General features: G+C 55.2%; 1 protein-coding gene and 2 long non-coding RNA genes across 4 annotated transcripts in view; 2 read left to right on the top strand and 1 right to left on the bottom strand.

The window, feature by feature from the left end:
• The first annotated feature begins 303 nt into the window (after window positions 1-303).
• TPRA1 (transmembrane protein adipocyte associated 1) lies at window positions 304-5713 on the top strand. The gene is given in 11 exon segments (XM_013982015.3): window positions 304-337; window positions 340-430; window positions 566-698; window positions 2335-2421; window positions 2507-2579; window positions 2689-2768; window positions 3159-3269; window positions 3377-3437; window positions 3523-3625; window positions 3702-3782; window positions 5067-5713. Coding segments are annotated over 11 exon segments (1095 nt in total). The 5' UTR covers window positions 304-306; the 3' UTR covers window positions 5311-5713.
• Window positions 3192-18525, bottom strand: part of LOC146397450 (uncharacterized) — a 41214-nt gene continuing 25880 nt past the window's right edge. Inside the window, exons 3-4 of the long non-coding RNA XR_014823910.1 lie at window positions 5864-5944; window positions 3192-3965 (exon numbers count right to left, since the gene is read on the bottom strand). This is a non-coding gene — a long non-coding RNA (uncharacterized LOC146397450). The remainder of the gene's footprint in view (window positions 3966-5863; window positions 5945-18525) is intronic.
• LOC146397451 (uncharacterized) lies at window positions 6508-17333 on the top strand. 2 transcript variants are annotated; one of them, XR_014823907.1, is made up of 3 exons: window positions 6508-6641; window positions 7156-7235; window positions 17198-17333. It is a non-coding gene; the product is annotated as an uncharacterized LOC146397451 (long non-coding RNA). The 2 variants fall into 2 exon arrangements; XR_014823908.1 differs by lacking the exon at window positions 17198-17333 and adding an exon at window positions 8143-8261.

Consider the following 18525-nt stretch of genomic DNA (forward strand, 5'->3'; position numbering starts at 1 on the left):
AGTCCAGCTGTGACATGGACCCTGGCTCTCCCTGACCCCCAGGGCTGGGGGCACTGGCTAGGTTATGCCGAATAGCCTGTGTTGCTGTGTATGACATGCAGCTCAGTCCCTCGGGGTGGCTTTTATTGTTTAGGGGTCACAAGAAAAAGCCCAAGGCAAAGGACTGGCCCTGTCAGGGGACTGGGTTGTGATGTGGGCGGGAGCGTCACATCCACCTCCCGCCTGGTGGGTGACACACCCAGGGCCACACAGCCTCTGTGCAGCTGATGTGGCGGTGTTCACCCCCCAGGACTGGCTGCTGGCGGGATGGCCACCCCGGAGGAGGAGATCTGGGCCAGCAGAGCATGGCACTGCCCCCACCCCTGGCACCCAACATCAGTGTGCCACACCGCTGTCTGCTGCTGCTGTACGAAGACATTGGCACCTCTCGGTGAGGCGGGAGCTCCTGCTGGCAGACTGGCTGTGGGAGGGGGCTCCCTACTGTGTGTGTGTGTGTGACAGTGACACAGGTGGGGTGGGTGCAGACAACCCCACCAGTGAGCTGCTTTCTGTACCCACCTGCTAGTGTCCGGTACTGGGACCTCTTGCTGCTCATCCCCAACGTGCTCTTCTTCATCTTCCTGCTCTGGAAGCTTCCGTTTGCTCGGGCCAAGATTCGTGTCACCTCCAGCCCCATTTTTATCACCTTCTATATCCTGGTGAGTTCATTCCAGTCAGTAACAGAAAATTCAACTCCAACTGGCTTAAGCAAAAAAGGAATTATTAACCGCTTCTGTAGCAAACACCAGCTTCAGATATGGCTGGATCCAGAGAATTAACTGATGTCATAAGGACTCTCAGCATCTCTGCTCCCCTCTGATGAGTTCCCTCCATATGGTATCTAAAGTAGCCGAGAACAGCTCTGAGCTAACATCCTGCTTCTGGCCAACTCCAGCAGAAGAGTAGCTCCTTGCTGATGGTGCAGTGTAGACCTGAATTGTGGCAGAGTGGCCCACCCTGGAAGCCCTGTTCATCCCTGAGCCAGGCTCTGGGACTAGCAAGGAAAGGGGCACTGGGGGCTGAGAGGGTGGGATTAGCTCATCCAGACTGCAGAGACTGAGGTGGTCCCAGCAAGAAAATTGGAGAACCCTAACTGGAAGGAAGGGGAATAGATTTTGGATTGGGGGAATGCCCACTGCATTCCAAACCTCGGCTGTGCTGAATGACCATGGGCCAGTGGCTTGGCCTCTCTGTGCCTCAGTACTCTCCTGCATGATGTGGTTTGGATTTGGTTCAGCTTGTGGTGCTCCTGTGAGCACTCAGTGAGACTTCACAGAGCTCCAGCTCTGTGGGGGCCTGGCGCACAGTGGGCAGGTGGCCCTGAGTGGTGTCAGCCTACCCGAGGTTGGACACAAAGGATAGAATCTGGTCTCTTTTGTTTGTATTTGTCAGAAAACCAAGCTTAAGCTCAGAGAAGCCAGAGGGGAAATGTTGATTTAAAAACTGACATTTCAAGGAGCCGGGTGTGGCTGGATCTCAGGCAGCTGTCTTCCTGTCTGGTGGCACTGCCTCCCCAAGTGGCCTGCCAGTGGCCCCAGCACCTCCAGGCTCGCATCCCGTTGGCTTCCTTTCTCAGTAGTTGTGCCTCATATCTGGGGTGTGACTTGCACTGGAACTCCTTGGGCTCCATGCCATCCCCAAACTAGGGGATTGGCATATCGCAAATGGCCAGCCCTGGGTCACAGGCTGGTCCCAGAGGCAGCAGTGGTGGGGTTGGCCCCAAGAACCACATGAGGGGAGGGATGGGGAAGAGGAATGAAGCTGCTGCCAGAGGCAGGGGATGGACACCTGGCTGACAGAGCCAAGCACAGGCACTCTGCCAAAGCTGCAGGGCGAGCCACCTTCCCCAGGGCCTTGGACACCTCTTCTCTGTGGTCTCCTTTCCCCCAGCCCAGTGTCTGAGAATTAAAATGGTCAATGTGACAGCACCAGTGGCAGACGTGTTGCTGACCCTCACCAGGCATGCTCTAACCATGTGACCCTCCCAGCGATCAGTGCAGCAGGGGCTGTACTAACCTGCGTTTCACAGGCAAGGTGCAGCACAGGTCTTAGAGGCAGCAATGGCAGGTCTGGGACTTGAACCCATCAGGCTGGCCCCACCTCGTGCTTTACCAAGCACTCTCAGGGTGTCAGTGTAGCCAGGAAGCCGAGGCTCGGGGGATGGAGGGGGCAAGCCTCTCTGTATCCCAAACCTCTGTACTGGAGGACTCAAGGGCTTCTACAGACGTGGGTGTGGGGTGCAGGCCCTGCGACCTCGTTTCCTCAACTCCACCCCCATCCCCTCTCGCTCACCAGGTGTTCGTGGTGGCACTGGTGGGCATCGCCCGGGCCGTGGTGTCCATGACGGTCAGCACCTCAGATGCTGCGACCGTTGCCGATAAGGTGGGGCTGGGCCTGCCCATGGGGGTGCTGGGCAGGGGAGGGGCAATGGGCCCTCAGGCTGATGTTCTGCCTGCTCTGTGTCCAGATCCTGTGGGAGATTACCCGTTTCTTCCTGTTGGCCATCGAGCTGAGTGTGGTCATCCTGGGCCTTGCCTTTGGTGCGTCTGCTGCTGGGGCCAGTGCTCCCCCACCCCTCCCTGGCTGGGGGCTGATCCCACTGCGGTCACCTGGACTGGCTCTGCTGACTGACCAGCACGTTTCTTCCAGGTCACCTGGAGAGCAAGTCGAGCATCAAGCGGGTGCTGGCCATCACCACAGTGCTGTCCCTGGCCTACTCTGTCACCCAGGTGGAGGGGTGGGGAGGGCAGCTGGGTCAGTGGGGGTGGAGCATCCACTGCTGAGTCAGGGCTACATGTTTCTCAGGTGCAGCGCTCACGCTTTACACGAGGTTAAGGAAACACCTGTACTGCTTGTTAACAAGGCAGGTTCTGGGCCTCTCCAGCTCCCAGCCAATAGGTTGAACCTGCCCTTTCAACGAGCAGCCCAGGTAGTGGGCATACAGGTCAGCAGGTAACACTGACAGCCATGCATCCTGATGCCCCTTTCTTAGAATCGGGGCTGCCCCTGGCCAGGCCTGTCCTGGGTGCTGGAAACGGGGGTAGGGCCTGGCCAGAGAGCAGGGAGCCGGGCTTGGAGTGGTGGGGAGCCCCTGAGACCCTTCCTGCCTGCCCCTGCAGGGCACCCTGGAGATCCTGTACCCCGATGCCCACCTCTCGGCTGAGGACTTCAACATCTACGGGCACGGGGGCCGACAGTTCTGGCTGGTCAGCTCCTGCTTCTTCTTCCTGGTGAGCTGGAGGGCGGCCAGAGCCTTGGGCGGGGCCTGGCAGCCCTGCTAGTGGGCTTAGCTGGGTAGGAGCTCCCCGCGTCCTGGTCAGCGCCGCTGTCCCCGCAGGTCTACTCCCTGGTGGTCGTGCTCCCCAAGACCCCGCTGAAGGAGCGCATCTCGCTGCCCTGTGAGCGTCTGGGGACGCGGCTGGGCGCGGGGCGGGTGGGCGGGAGGGTGATATCTGGGCAGGACCTCACACTCCCGCCTCGCAGCGCGGAGGAGCTTCTACGTGTACGCGGGCATCCTGGCGCTGCTCAACCTGCTGCAGGGGCTGGGGAGCGCGCTGCTGTGCGCGGACATCATCGAGGGGCTCTGGTAAGGGGGCCGGGCCGGGGTCGGGGCGGGGACGGCGGGGTCCCACCATCGCGCCCTGACCCGCCCCTCCCCCCAGCTGCGTGGACGCCACCACCTTCCTCTACTTCAGCTTCTTCGCTCCCCTCATCTACGTGGCCTTCCTGCGGGGCTTCTTCGGGTGAGTCCCCTCTAGCCGGCCTGGGCGGGATGGGTCCAGATCGCACGGCGGCCTCGTCTCTCCCAGCTTTCAGGGCCGCTAGCGCCCCTGCGTGGCTGCTATCGGGATTACGCCTTCTGCTTCTTGCGCATGCGCAGCCGCCACTGCAGCGTCTCAGCCTCTGGGCTCTGGGAGCTGCTCAGGCTGGAACAGGAACAGATGAGGCAGACAGGGTGCATGTGTGTGCATGCACGTATACATATGCACGTGTGCCCCCGTCAGACATGCTTATGTACACAGATATACATAAGCACATATATGAATGCATATATATGTATATACACATGGTGCATGTGTACATATTCACACACATACGTATGCACTCATATGCATGCATCACCATACCCATACAGACATGTATGTTTACATTGATATATACACATAAAAGACACACAGATGTGTATACTCATATGCGCATGTAAACATACACATGTACATATACATTATGCACACAACACACACAAACATAAGCACTTTGTGAGAGAGAGAATGAATCCATGCCTGTGGACCTGCACTGTTTTCCACTTAAGGATAGATCGGCTCAGTTCTAGATAAGCATTCCCCAGGACCTGCTGTAGCCCTGGACACAAAAGGGAACACAGCTGACATAAACTCCTGAGCTCACAAGGGCTTCTATCCTATTTGAGGGTGACTGGTGAGGGGAGCAGTCCAGTGTGTATCTGAGCATGGAGTAGGGTGCACTTTTGTGCACCTTTATGTTTACAAAACATGTTTTGTGAGGCGTGTCAGGGAGATGGGACACTAAAGATGTGTGGGGGTGAGGGTGGGACCCCGGCCCCCCCCACCTGCCAAGTTCGAGGGTAGGTGGGGGGAACCTTAGTGTTGGAGTAAGAAGGGCAAGGTTGGACCCCAGTCCTGATGTGCGCAACCTTGCTCACGAGTTCTCTCCCTGGCCTCGGCTCCTTGTGATCACATGGGAGTAACGCTTCCACCTGAGTAGTGAGTGCTGCGGGGCAGGTTCAGGGTCACATCTGCCTAGCACTCTGGGAAGGTGCTGTTTAAGCCCCCTCATTTCCCAGGGTTGGACTCACTCCATCCACTTTGCAGTGAGAAAGCGGGCTTACACACTGGGAGCATGAGGGTTGGTTCTGAACCCCATCTGAGGACCTCGAGGGGTGTGAGGTGGCTATTAGTACATCTCCTGCCATGTCTGGAGCCTCACTGCTCCATGAGGAAGGCCTGCTCTGACTCACACAGGGCTCCTGCCCTCCTCCTCTTCACCAGCTCAGAGCCCAAGATCCTCTTCTCCTACAAATGCCAAGTGGACGAGGCCGAGGAACCGGACATGCACCTGCCCCAGCCCTATGCGGTGGCCCGGCGGGAGGGCCTGGAGGCGGCAGGGGCTGCCAGCACGCAGTTCGACTCGGCCAGTGGGGTGGCCTACCTGGATGACGTGGCTTCCATGCCCTGCCACGCAGGCAGCATCAACAGCACAGACAGCGAGCGCTGGAAGGCCATCAATGCCTAGTGTTCAGCCCTGGCCAGAGGGCCTGCGGGCACTGGTGGAGAGAAGCCAGAGGGGAGGTGGGGAGCAGAGCCCAGGTGGGCAAGGGGACAGGACTGTGTGTGGGGAACAGTCCTGTCCTGCCCTCGGTCCCCCACTTGCTGTCTTCCATCTCTGCTCTAGCTGGGGCCTCCCCTCCACCCACCTGCCCTCACCCTGCTTGGCCACTTGGCCCCGACTTTGATGTTCTAGGGCCGGGCCTGGCCGGGCTGGCCAAGGGCTCCCCCCAGCTCCCTGCAGCCTGGGCTTCCAGTACTGTCTGGCCCTCCTCATCTTCCCCTGCTTCCCAAAGCCCACTCTGGTGGATGGGCTTAAGTGTGTATATTTTCGTGATCTATTTTCTAATAAAAAGGAAAAGGAGAAGGCATTGGTGTAGAGATTTTGCAGGAATCTGGGGCCAGGTGCCTCTGTGTGCTGAGCCCTGGAGGTGCGGGGCCCCTTTGTTTGCTAGACTGAGGAACACTGGCCACTACTTGGGAGGTGGAGAGACTCAGTCTCAGCATCCTTGCCATCCTACCTCGTGGTCCCGTTCTGCCTCTGCTGCTCCTGCTCTGCCACCCTGGCAGCCCTTCTCCTCCTGCAGCTCCAGGTGCAGCATCTGTAAAATGGGGTGAAAAGGCCTGTCTTGCAGGGATTTTGTAAGGATTAGGAAAGAGCAGGTGTGGGTGGCTGGCCCATGGCTATGGAGTAATGGTGACCACAGGGATGGCTGTCAACCTCGGGAACCCCGCTCGGCAACAGCAGGCCCTTGGGAGATAGGAGCTGGGACTGGCATTTATGATAATGGATGTGATGAGCTGAAAGTGGTTGTGTCTAAATTGCTGGGACGGAAAGCTTTCAAGTCGGGGAGAGGCTCACACATCCCCACCGCTGCCCTGCTGCCAAGTTTGGCCTTGAGTCATGACATGACCACTGGAGGGAAGGGAGCTGCACTTGTGTCAGCCTCACTGCCCAGGTCACGCCTGTGTCCCTTCTCTCAGGAGGGCATCTCGTGACTGTGGGGCTGCCGGGCCAGACTGTGTAGATCCAGGGCCCAGAGGGCTGTCAGTGGGTGCAGGTGCCAGCAAGTGCAGGGGCACAGCCAGCAAGCTGGACTTGGCCCGAGGGACCTTGAGGCTGCCAAGGCTTCCCAGAGGCTTTTCCCAGGTGCCAGGCTTGGCTGCCACCCACAGTTTCCACAGAAGCCTGTCAGGCCGTCAGGGAAGCAGCAGCGCATTCCAACAGGGCAAGTGCTGGGGGCCAGACAGGGAGGAACTGACCATCAAGTCTGGAGCTGCTCCCACCGCTGGCTGCAGGTAAGATGATGCAGCAGCAGCCTGGGTTTGTTCAGCGTGACCGACATGGGTAGAGGCAGAAGCAGAGGAGACCAGGGGCCCCATCTTGTCCCCCCTCCCCTCCCCACTCCCTTCCGGGAAGTACCGAAAGGCCAGGGTCTTCATCACCTTTCAGAAGCACCCATGTTCACACATGTGTATGCATGTTGCCCCTGGTTTGGGAGTGTGAATGTGACACTTGGTCTTGGTATTGTTCTGCGTCAGGCAGGAGAGCTGCTCCACCCTGCAGCTGCATGTGTTTCAACGGAGGGCAGCTGACTGAACCAGTCCACTCGGGAAGGACTTTTGTTCCTAATATATTTTGCAACAACAAACAGTGCAGCAACAAAAATCCTTATATAAATATGCTTTTGGTAACTTGCACAAGTGGGATTGCTGGAACACACAGTCTTAATCAGTTTAATTAGTCTCACAGTACTCTGTCAGAGACTAATTGCTGTCCCCCAGTATATGTTCTTTTATTCTATTGTCATAGAATTCCTGGTTTTCAGCTGGATACACAGTGGATACACAGCTGCCTAGAACAAAGACTACATTTTTCAGCCTTCCTTGCAGGTGGGTGTGGCTCTGCAACTAAATTCTGGCCAGTGGAATGTAAGTGTGCGTGCAGCTTCCTCAAAGAGACAGAATAGGTTCAGGTCTTTCCCGCTAACTGGGATGTGGCTGTAATGGCTGGAGCTGGAGCAGCCATCTTGAGCCATTGGGTGATCTCAGAATGGGAGCCCCTCATTGTAGAGCACAAGGCGGAAGGAGCCCTGGTCTCTGGTGTGTCTGCAAGAGCTCCAGACATCCTCCTTCATATGATTTGTTGAATGTGAGAGAGAACTAAACATCTATCTTTTGTAAATCACTTTAGATTTTTCTCTCACTTATAGTTGAACCTAATCTGAACCAATATATCCTTCAAAGAGGCTGTACCAGTTTTGTCTCCTATCAGCACAGCCTCACCAGCACTGCGTGCTGTTCAAATTCCCTACCTTCCTGAAAAGCCCTGCTCACGTCTGTTCTGCTGGGTACATCCCACATGCTGCGTCTGGGGGTGGGAAGAGACATCATGCAGAAGAGAGGCCAGGATGTGGGAGGTTCTGGAAGCCATGATGCGATGATGAGTCCACCATATTTGCCCGTCTCAGTCTTACTGCTGCTCATGGACTGTGGACCTTGATCTCGTGTCTTCTCTCTGACCCTCAGTTTCCTCAGCAGTGACACAGGGAAGCAGATGTCCAGTCGTCCCTTTTTTTCTCCATTGGTAATCGCACTGGGGTGTTCTATGGGTCAGTGAAGCACCAGCAGAAGGTGACATTCCTGCCCCTTTACAGTTACTTATGGAACTAAGCTCTGGTCTGTGGGATGTTAGCAGGACTAGGAGAGACTTTCTTCAGCACAGGCTGCTTAAAGGGAGCTAACTTAGCTAGGAGATGTGTTCCTTGGTCCTCCTGCCTTTCTCCTTCCTGGAATGCAGCTGTGATGACGAACTGTCCAGCAGCCATCTTGGATGATGAGGTGGCTCTGGGAATCTAGTCATCACAAACAAGCCATGTCCCTAACGATGATGGAACTGCCGTACCAGCGCTGGACTGCTACCAATGGACTTATTACACATGAGAGAAAGAAACGCTCTTGTACACAGCAATCCTGATCCTAAGGAACATGTAAAAACCCTGATGTGCCTGCTTGAGGGAGATGGGATATTACGAAACACCACTTTGTGTCTTTTCCTTCCTGAACCTCACCTTTCACCTCCCTCCTGGTCAGAAGGGGTTTAGGCCTAGGCCTCCTTGCTGAGGGCAGATGACCTCCTGGCTTTGTTCCCTGACACACTGGGCACAGGGGCAGCAGGGGCTTGGGCAGAGACAAAGGTAGATTCCCTCAGGGGTGAGGTCTGTGTGCTCCTGGGCACTGGGAGCCCAGGCTCCAGACAGCACAAGCCCTTGTGTGTTTAGGACCCAGAGTTCCCAGCCACCGCAGGGGGTCCCCCAGCTCAGGTGGCCCAACACCAGTGGAGCTCTCAGACCTGCAGGTCTGGTGGCTGGGAGCACTGGTGGTCTCGGTGGTGACAGGTGTGACCCATGGCATGCTAGGCTGCCACCTGCTCTGCTCACTGGGCTGGGGCTTGACATGCCCACAGGTAAGGGGCTTGACTTCCAGGACCAAGGGCCGGTTCTTCCTGAAGACTCTCTGCTGGGCACGCTGGCCAGGTCACTGCCCACAAGGACCGGGTGATGGCAGTGGCCCCCCTGAGGGCCCCACTTTAATCCATCACTTCTCAGAGGCCCCATCTCCAAATCCAGTCACATTCTGAGGGTCTGTGTTCAGGCAGCATTCTAAACGCTCCCCCACCACCAGGACACCCTTTACAGACGATCAGCTGAGGGCTAGGCATCACTTGGCCACACGAGGCCAGGAGGGTCAGGACCCCAGGCCTCTAACCACAGCATCCACTGCCCAGACCCACAGTCACCTCCTGTGTGAGAAAGGCTTGGAGCCTGGTTGCTGGGGCTGTGGGACCAAGGAGAGGAGGCTGCAGCCACTCCACAGCCAGTCCTGGGTGCAGAGATCCCCCGAATAGCTGCCCGGCAGGGGGAGGTGGGGGGCGCCACAGGCGTCCATGGTAGAGCTGTGCCTGGGAGGCAGGCCGTTCTGGTACAGATCAAACCAGCTGGCTCCTGGCCCTTGGGGGTCGGTGCCCCCCCAGAATGTGGCACAGCCCTCAGGCCCACCCTGAGGAGGGCCTGGCACCAAGCAGCTTCTGGCTAGAGGGCGGCCCCCCTCCTTCCTAAGCAGGACCTTCCTGGGGGCCGGGGGTGGGGATGGGGGTCCCATAATGGGCTGCATGGAGCGTAGCCAGCGTTTTATTTATTTGCTTGGAGGCGGTGACTCAGCTGAACACATTCAGCAAACGCAGACCCAATTACCTTCTGTGATGAGTGTTTAAAGCTGGGCTCCACTTGCTGGGCACTCAGGAGGCCCTGGAACACAGTGAAGGTTCTGCCTGACCGCGGTCCCCAATGATATTCTAGGGGGGATGGCCCGACTGGAGGGGAAAACTGGAGAGTGGCTCTGAGGACACAGCCTTGATCTCTTGGTGCATGACCCAGAATTCCAGAAAACAACAGAGGCCAAATGCAGTTTTTATCAGTGGGCCAGAAATGATCGCATGAGTCCCCTGTCCTGGGTCTTGTAGGCTTGAGAGGGTGGCTGGTCACATTTCAGAGGAAAGAGCATCTTTAAGGCTCCTTTGTACCAACAGCTCTTCTAAAGACACTTTCATGCTGATGGAAGGTAGAACAGGACTTTCCAATTTCTCCTTGGTCTCCACGCTGACGACAAGAACCTCTATGCTTCTGGGGAACATTTTCAATTCGCCACTTATCAGAACTAGCTTTATGATTCCAAAACGCGTCTGTGTTTTTGCAGCTGTGGGGAAGCGGAAAATTTTTCCTTCTTATCTTGCTGAGATTTCTTTTACCAGCAGTAAGAAAGGCTTAGAGTTTTCAAGGCTAAATGCTGAAATTTCATTATTTGGCACCAAGAGGTGGGAAAAGAGAAAAAAAAAAAAAAAAAAAAAAAAGACAGGCTCAACAAGCTGGAAGCATAGCCCCTGAAAATGCAAAGAGCAGGAGGGGATGAGCAGCAAGGGTGGGGGGATGGGGCACCTGGTGTTGGCATCTGTGGGGAGAGACCCGGTGCTGAGGCCACGGTCGGGGGGCGGGGGGCAGCCTTGCAAGTGCTGACTGGATCCAGTGCTTCAGCAAAGAGGACTTGTCTTCCCCGGAAGAAGGGGGAGAAGGGTGCGGCTGGGGCGTGTCACCGACAGCTGGTCCCTCTGCCCCTCTTTTCTATCTCCTTGGGTCCTGCCACCCCCTCTTCTGGGTGGGAAGAAGGAAAAGGGGAGGGAGAGGAGAGCCAGTGCTGTCACTGTCACCCCTTCTGCCTGAGGAGCATCCCACGAGCTGCACTTTGTAACTGTCACTTGTGCCTTGTTGGCCCCTAGTTGCTGCTGTGGCTACCATGCCGCAAGGGAGGCTGAAAATGAGGGTTTCCTTTTCTTTTTGGAGCTGGCACACACTTCTCCTAATAAGTCAGTGAGAAAGAGAAAACGGATGTTAGGCAGGCAGCTGGCAGTCTCCCCACACGTAGGACACATACTGTCCACTCGTCAGGTTTTTGTTTCCCCACAGTCACTGGACAGGTGCTTTAAAACAAGATTATGAATGAAGCATCACAGATACAATGAAAGCCCCATGTATCCACCCCCTCCACCCTGCCCCTGACCCCTAGGCTACCCCCCTCACTGCTGTCTCAAGTTTTGCATTTATTGGTACAGCACACAGTATATGCATCCGTAAGCAACGTGTGGTGCTGTCTCATGGGCTATAAATCAATCAACTGGGTTCACACTGAGCTTTTCTTTCCCAACTTGCTTTTCTCACTCAGTTTTGTGGAGGGGACTTTCCTCCATTCAGCCTCCTGTTGTGTAAACAGGGCGTCGTTCACTGGTCAGTTCTGTCTTTCAGGCTGTCTGCAGAGGTGGAAGCAAATGGCATCCTGTGTGCAGCCTGCGTTCTACCAGCTGGTTCCCACGTGCGCACGAGGGCTCTGGGCAGATCCTGCACGCACTGCCTCACTGCCTCTGTAGTGTTCTATTTATCTGGGATGGCATTTAGTTATTGCAAGCTCTCATGCCCGGTCTTTGGTGGGTGCTCAGGTGAATGAATTAATGAAAGCAATTTTTCTTCTCTTAGGTGATCAAAATATCCTCACCCTAGGTTCCCTCTCATGGGAGGAAGGGATATGACCAGGTCACTGATAGATGATGCTGCTCCAAGGGCAGAGATGGGTCATCCTGGGCCAGCCTTGCAAGAAGAAATGAGGGAATCCCTGAGGAAGTGATATTGGGCAGGTTTTGCAGGATGAGTAGCAGTTCACTGGAGCATAGAAATCCGACTTGATTGCATTTGGGTATGGGAGCATCATCTGTGGTGAAGGTTCAGGTGCAGCTTCAAAGAGCCTCTGGGAGTTCCCATCGTGGCGCGGTGGTTAACGAATCCGACTAGGAACCATGAGGTTGCGGGTTCGAGCCCTGCCCTTGCTCAGTGGGTTAACCATCCAGCGTTGCTGTGAGCTGTGGTGTAAGTCACAGACGCGGCTCGGATCCCAAGTTGCTGTGGCTCTGGCGTAGGCTGGCAGCTACAGCTCCGATTAGACCCCTAGCCTGGGAACCTCCATATGCCTCGGGAGTGGCCCAAGAAATGGCAAAAAGAAAAAAAAAGAGCCTCTGATCAGTCAGGTTGGGAGGCCCACGCAGGAAGAAAGGAACAGTGGGGACATTTACAGGTGTGTATGTCCCAGAGTCACAGTTAAGTGTTTTCTAGTCACTCTTTTGGCCAAATCACTTAGCGCTTTTCAAAGAAAACCAGCTTAAGCCTTGTTGCCTTTGACTTCTCTCCCTTGAAACTGCTGCTTCTGGCCCCAGGCCCCTCTCCTCCTCTGGGGCTGGGGGCTCCTTGGATTTCTGGGAGTCCTGAGACCACAGCTACCCTGGGAGTGACGAGATCAGTGATGGTGCTTGGCTGCTGACCTCATCCCTGCCAGCTGCCAAGGGAGCAGACGTGGGCAGGGCCGGACAGCAGGGCTTATGGTTCTGAGGTTATGTGGTCTCAGCTGGTCCTATCACAGCACATCCAGGCTGTTGTCTGGAAGGGTAGGAAATAGGAGGTGATGCATTGTAGGCGAGAAGTGGGGAGCCTGGAGCTGGCTACAGGAGCTTCTGCCTCCCCTTGGCCAGCCCAAGGGCACAGCCAGCACAGAGCAAACCAGAACCCAGGGACAGACAGGGATTCTGGCCTTCTTTCAACACCTGCATCCACGTGGGCCTGGAGTCCTGGATGCAGAGATGTGGACTTCTCCCAGTTTGTTCCAGGGCCACTCTAGCTGGGCTTCTGACCCTGGTTACCAAGAGCATCCAGGGCAGAGGAGAGCTGGCCTTGGCCCAGCTTGGGGGTCAGGGTGAGATCTGCAGAGTGTAGAGAGCAGGGCAGTGAGCAGGTGGGGGGCCACACCTGTTCTGCCAGCGCCCAGGCAAAGGAGCAGCAGTTCTGAGACTGCTTGGAGAGAAAGCTGACACACCCATTATGCAGTCACACAGCAGGTTTGCTGGGGAACCTGCAGGTGCCTCTGGGCACAGGCACACAGACACACAAAGAAACACACACACACACACACATTTCAAAAATGTGCAGCTCTCCTCTCAAAAAAGTATACGCCTCTTGACCTAGAAATTCCACTTCTGGGAAGCTGCCCTAAGGACAGAATAAAGGATGTGTGCCAAGACTCCCCGTCAAGGAATTTCCCTGCAGTGCAGCTCGTAATAACACACAGTTGGCAGCAGTCAGGATTCCACTAAGGGAGTGGTCAGGCCCTCAAACCAAACTCGGCTGTTAACTTCCATGGGGAGACAAGCCTTGTTTACTGTAGACTGAGAAAGGGAAGCAGCTTGCAAACGGTCTTCACCCTCTGAAGACATTTGGGTAAAATAAGTCTGCATCAGCAAGGACTCGAGGAGTTGGGTCTGGGTGTGATCAAGGTGGTTTCTGAGTTGGGAGGATTGTGGCTCTTTCTGATCCCTTAGGAATCCAGGCTTGCTTTGTGTGAGAGGAAAAATAAACCCAGTTTTGAAAAGGAATGTGCATTCTGCACACACAGCCCCTCCTCCTCCCGTGTGTGGCAATGAGGTCTGAATAAGGATGAAGATCGCAGGTGGCTCACAGAGGCAGGAGGCTTGGGCGGCTTCTGGGACGGATGTGCTGTCACTCTGCAGGGACAGGGCAGCTGCCTGAAGGGTGAGGAGCCAGGTCAACTCAGGTGAGAACAGTCTCGAGACAGAGAAAGCTGGGAAAGGAGCAGAACAGAGCTCACAGTGTGCGACTGTGTGAACAGTTCTGTGCAAACATAAAAATGAGCCACCTCTAGGGGGACCCACAGGAGTCCTAACAGCCCTGCCTGGGAGGGGCTGGGAGGGTCAGGGTGGGAAAAGGGAGGCTCACCTTAGCTGCAGACCCATCTGCACCTTGAATCACAACTGGCATGTGTTCCCTATTTGAAAGCATAGTTTACACAAAGAAAAAGGAAGCACGCTTAGCCTAGCTTATGTCCCAACACACAGACATGGGAGCACTGGCCAGCAGGCCCTCTCCGGCCTCACCACCAAGATCATCCTGAGGCCTCTGGGCCTTGTCCCTTGGTGGGGCCGGCAGGTGTGAGGGGCTGTGGGCGGCTGGGCTCTGTCTCTTTAATTCCTCTGGCTGAGACACCAATTTTCTGCTAGGCTGGCCTGGCTGCTGCAGGGCTGTTTCTGCTAACAAACTGCACGGAGGAGCAGAGCAATTAGGCAATTAAACTATTTTAAATGGAATTTAGAGCCCTAATGTTTCTCTGGGAGGGTGGCCTCTGGGCCTCACCTCTGCCCTGTGTGGGGGATGGGAGAGCAGAGGGGTGCAAGGGCAGGGCTGGTAACAGACCCCCAGAGATGGACACTTAGACCTGCGGCCCCGTGGACAGGCCTGGCTTGTCCCTGCCTCTTCCCATGCACTCACATTTTCAATCAACACCCACCACATGCCACACACTGTCCGGGCCCTGGGATCCACGAAGTCCTTGTCCTCAGGAGCAGGTCAAGGAAGCCGATTCCAGGATGAAATGGGAAGGTAGGAAAGGGAACAGGTGGGGGATGCTACCAGCAAGTGTGGTCAGGCCTCTTCAAGGAGGTCACATGCCTGTTATATGAGACCAGGGATGGGAAGATGCAGACATAGTGCTTTCCAGAAAGTGGGAACAGTAAGTGCAAAGGCCCTGAGGTACACCCAATATTGGCTAATTTAGGCAAAACCAGAGGTTAATATGGCCAAAGCATGGAGTTGGGAGGAGTTGGGAGACTGGCTGGGGCAGCCTGTGCACCGACTCCATCTTGAAAGGCTCAGAGCAACCTTGAGGAAGGGGCATGTTACCCATATCTGTGCCGAGAGGAAAAGGGACTTGCCTGAGTCACCCAATGGGATGAGCAAGACTGCTCGGCCTGAAGCAGAGCCCCAGGTGCTCCGAGCTTCCTGTGACCACAGCGCTTTCCCTGACAGAAGGAGCAGGTGGTCCCCAGGGCAGGGCAGGGGTGGGGAAGCACAACTACTGAGTGAGGAGGAGCTTTTGTTCTTTGTCTTTTTTAGGGCTGCACCCAAGGCATATGGAGGTTACCCAGGCTAGGGGTCAAATCGGAGCTGTAGCTGCTGGCCTGCACCACAGCCACAGCAATGCCAGATCCAAGCTGTGTATGCAACTTACATCACAGCTCATGGCAACGAGGGATCCTTAACCCACAGAGCAAGGCCAGGGATTGAACCTGCATCCTCATGGATACTAGTCAGATTCGTTTCCTCTGAGCCACGAGGGGAACTCCAGGAGGAATGTTTTAACTGAACTATCTGGCCAGGAATAACCTCCTTGTAAGATGGTGAGTTTCCTATCCTGGGAGATATTTAAGAAAACTCAGGTTGAGAGGGTTTTATAGTGGGTACTCTAGTGTTGAACAGGTGGAACCATGGGGTCAGTAGTTTCCAGCTGGCCTGGGGGCCATCCTGTGCGCCAGCCTGCATGTGATGCCTGGCAAGGCCCTGACCTCTCCGGGCTCCATCCTTGGCTATAAAAAGGAAGCAACAGTGGTATTTGCTAGGCTCGTGCAAACACTAGAACAGTGCCTGGCTTGTGGCACAGCCTGTGCTGGGGAAATGCTGTATTATTTCTTTTGATTGGAAAACTTCTAAAACATGTTTATGATAAAAATAAGTACAGAAAATGTGAATCCAACCATCCAAAGGATCAACAATGAAGGGTGGTCCCCCTCTCCCAGAGGCCACTGGGATAGCACTTTGTGGGAGGGGGTTGCCTTCCAAAGCTACTACACACATCAGGGGATGCGCCTTCCCCTCAAGCTGTAGCGTCCTCCACACTCTTCTGCATTTGGCTTCCTTCCTTCATTCCACTAAAGCCATACACACTGATTTTAAATTTCTGAGTAGAAAATATATTCTCACAAGGTTTCAAAGTTCCAGCGCTCTCCCCTGTACCTGCCTGCCACTACACACTGACATGGCTTCTTAGGGATTTTCCTAGTGTTTCTTTAACAAACACTCAGCTCTACATGCTGGTTTTCTCCCTTAATGTCCTATCTGCAGAGTTCCCTGAATCTGCCATTAACTGGAGGGAGTATCTCTGTTCCTGGACCCTGGTTGCTATGATTTCACCATCACACACACAGCAGCAGTGGCTCCTCTGACGTAATTTAGGCAATGTGTCATTTCTTGGTACCTGGCTTGCCTCCAGGTCCACGGGTGGCAGTGGGCTACTAGGTCAGAGGATAACCCCACTGGACAAACAGTATCCCCTGGGAAGAGGACATGGCAGGGGCCTGTTTCCACAGTGGTGGTGCCAACTTTGTGTGTCTGTACACGGTGAGGTGCATCCTGACAGGGAAGGAGGGTAACTCAGTACCCTTAATTCCTGTTTCTCCTGTCACACGTGAGGTCAAACCTTTGTCACCTTGGTCAGGGCTTTTCAAGTTATTTTTTTTGCTGCACCCATGGCATGTGGAAATTCCTGAGCCAGGATCAAATATGCTCGAGCCACAGCAGCAACCCAAGCCACTGCAGTGAAAACACCAGATCCTTAGCCCACTGCACCACAAGGGAATTCTGTTTCTTAAAAAAAACCCTGTCTATTCATATTTTCTGCCTTTTTTTTTTTTTTTTTTTTTTTTTTGCTTTTTAGGGTCACGCTCGTGGCATGTGGAGGTTCCCAGGCTAGGGGGTCAAATCAGAGCTACAGCTGCAGGCCTACGCCACAGCAACATGGGATCTGAGCGGCATCTGTGACCTACACCATAGCTCATGGCAATGCCCGATCCTTAACCTGCTGAATGAGAAGAGGGATCGAACTTGCATCCTCATGGATCCTAGTTGGCGTTAACCATTGAGCCACGAAGGGAACTCCTGTCTCTGCCCATTTTCTTTCTTGGTTTCTTTTCTTGGTTTCCAGGAGCTCTTTATATGTTAGTTAAATTAGACCCAACCTGTGGGCTAAGTGAAGCCCAGTGATATTATTTTTTATAAATAAAATTCTCCTGGAGCACAGCCACGCTTACTGCCTGTAGCTGCTGCAGCTACAGCAGCAAAGCTGAGAAAAGGCCTATGGCCTGGATGCTTAGAGTGTTTACAGAGAAAGTTTGCTGACTCCTGTGTTAGATTTTTGCCATGTTAAGCTGCAAATATTTCCCATAGTTTGTTATGTATCTTTTGACTCTTTCTTTGCTTTAAGTGCATTAACAATTTTAAGATAGTTGTTCGGATGCCTTTTAGCAGTGCTAAAATCTGCTTGATTTGAGTGAGGTCTTGCTTCTCAAAACTCTCCATCTTCACCTACCAGACCATATAGAAACTGCCGAACTTAGCACTTGCACCCCTCCTTCACAGGGTTTAATGGCCTTAGAGGTGAAGCCTCCAAGCCTGGCCGCAGCGATGACCTCATTTTACAGACGAGAAAACTGAGGCTCTAAGGTTGTGCAGCCTGCAGGCCTGGATGGACAGCACGGATGGGGGCCGAGTCCTCTGCTGCCGCTCCCACTGGGAAACCTTGGCCCTTGCAACTGTGACTGTGGGTGGGAAGAGTCCGTTCCGCCATGACGCGAGCCCCAGGGTGGAAGGGGCTGTCCTAGGTGACAGGGGGGCATCCGGGCGGGGTTCCAGGTTCTGTACCCATGGGCTGCCTCCCTGAGGCCCGCAGCGCAGTGTGCGGTGCAATGCTTGGCGTGGCCGGCAGGAGGCGGTGTCGCACCAGGCATGGTGCGCTTTGTCCGCTCGCAGCCCGTGGGTCTGCGGAGCTGCGGGGCTGCAGAGCTGCAGGGCTGCACTCTCTGTGGGTCTGGCAAGCACGCCGCAGCTCCTGCTGCGCCCTCCTGCACCCCCGCCTCGCGTCCCCACCCCCAGACTCCACCTCCTGTTCCGACCAGACCCCAGCCCTTGCCCCTCCCCCGGCCCCCAGTACTCCCGGCTTCATTTTCTTGCCTGGAGCTGCGGGCTAGGAGCCAGACCCAGGGCAGGGGTGGGGCCGGCTCTGGCCTCACTGTAAAGTGGAAAGCCAGCCGCTGAGCTCCGCTTGGAACCCTCGGAGGCTCCCATCACCTTAAAATAGACTCCCAGGGGCTCGGCTCGCAGGGCTGCTGTGGCCCTGCCGGCTGACATCACCTCCTTCAGCGACCTCTCCTGACGTCTGCACATCGACCTTCTTCCTTCTCTCCGTTCCTAGAGGAGCCGCAAGGCCCCAGCCTGTGCTTGCAGTGTACCCGTCCCGCCCCTCCTGGTTTCTAATGTACTCTCGTCAGGATGCCCCCAACGGATCTGGCATAGTCCCAATTTCTACCCGTGCATTTCTGGTCCCCTGTTTTATATTCCACCCCCTTCCACCTAGGAGACCAGAGCAGCCCCTTCCAGTTTGGTCTCCACTGGCTGCTCCAGAGCTGACAAGAGACTCAGGGGGCCTCTGTCTGGGACTCTGCCACTCAGGCAAGTGGGCCCCTGATCGGGTGGCCTGGGGCTCCACTGTCTCTGGAAGCTGGGACATTGGCCATGACCCTTGGCCTAAGCCCTCAAGAAGGGGGACGCAGGTCAGTTCCAGACCCCCAACGCGTGCTCATGCTCACTGAGCACTTAATGTGAACAAAGTGCTTTCCTTGACTTATCAGGTGGGATCTCCTAACAACCCCAGCATTACTGCTCCATTTTATGGATGGAGAAACCAAGTC

This window comes from Sus scrofa, chromosome 13 (assembly GCF_054392235.1).
Source record: "Sus scrofa isolate SSC_HxYL_T2T_F1_AM1 chromosome 13, Sscrofa_HxYL_maternal_Yorkshire_Landrace_v2.0, whole genome shotgun sequence".
Lineage (NCBI taxonomy): Eukaryota > Metazoa > Chordata > Mammalia > Artiodactyla > Suidae > Sus > Sus scrofa.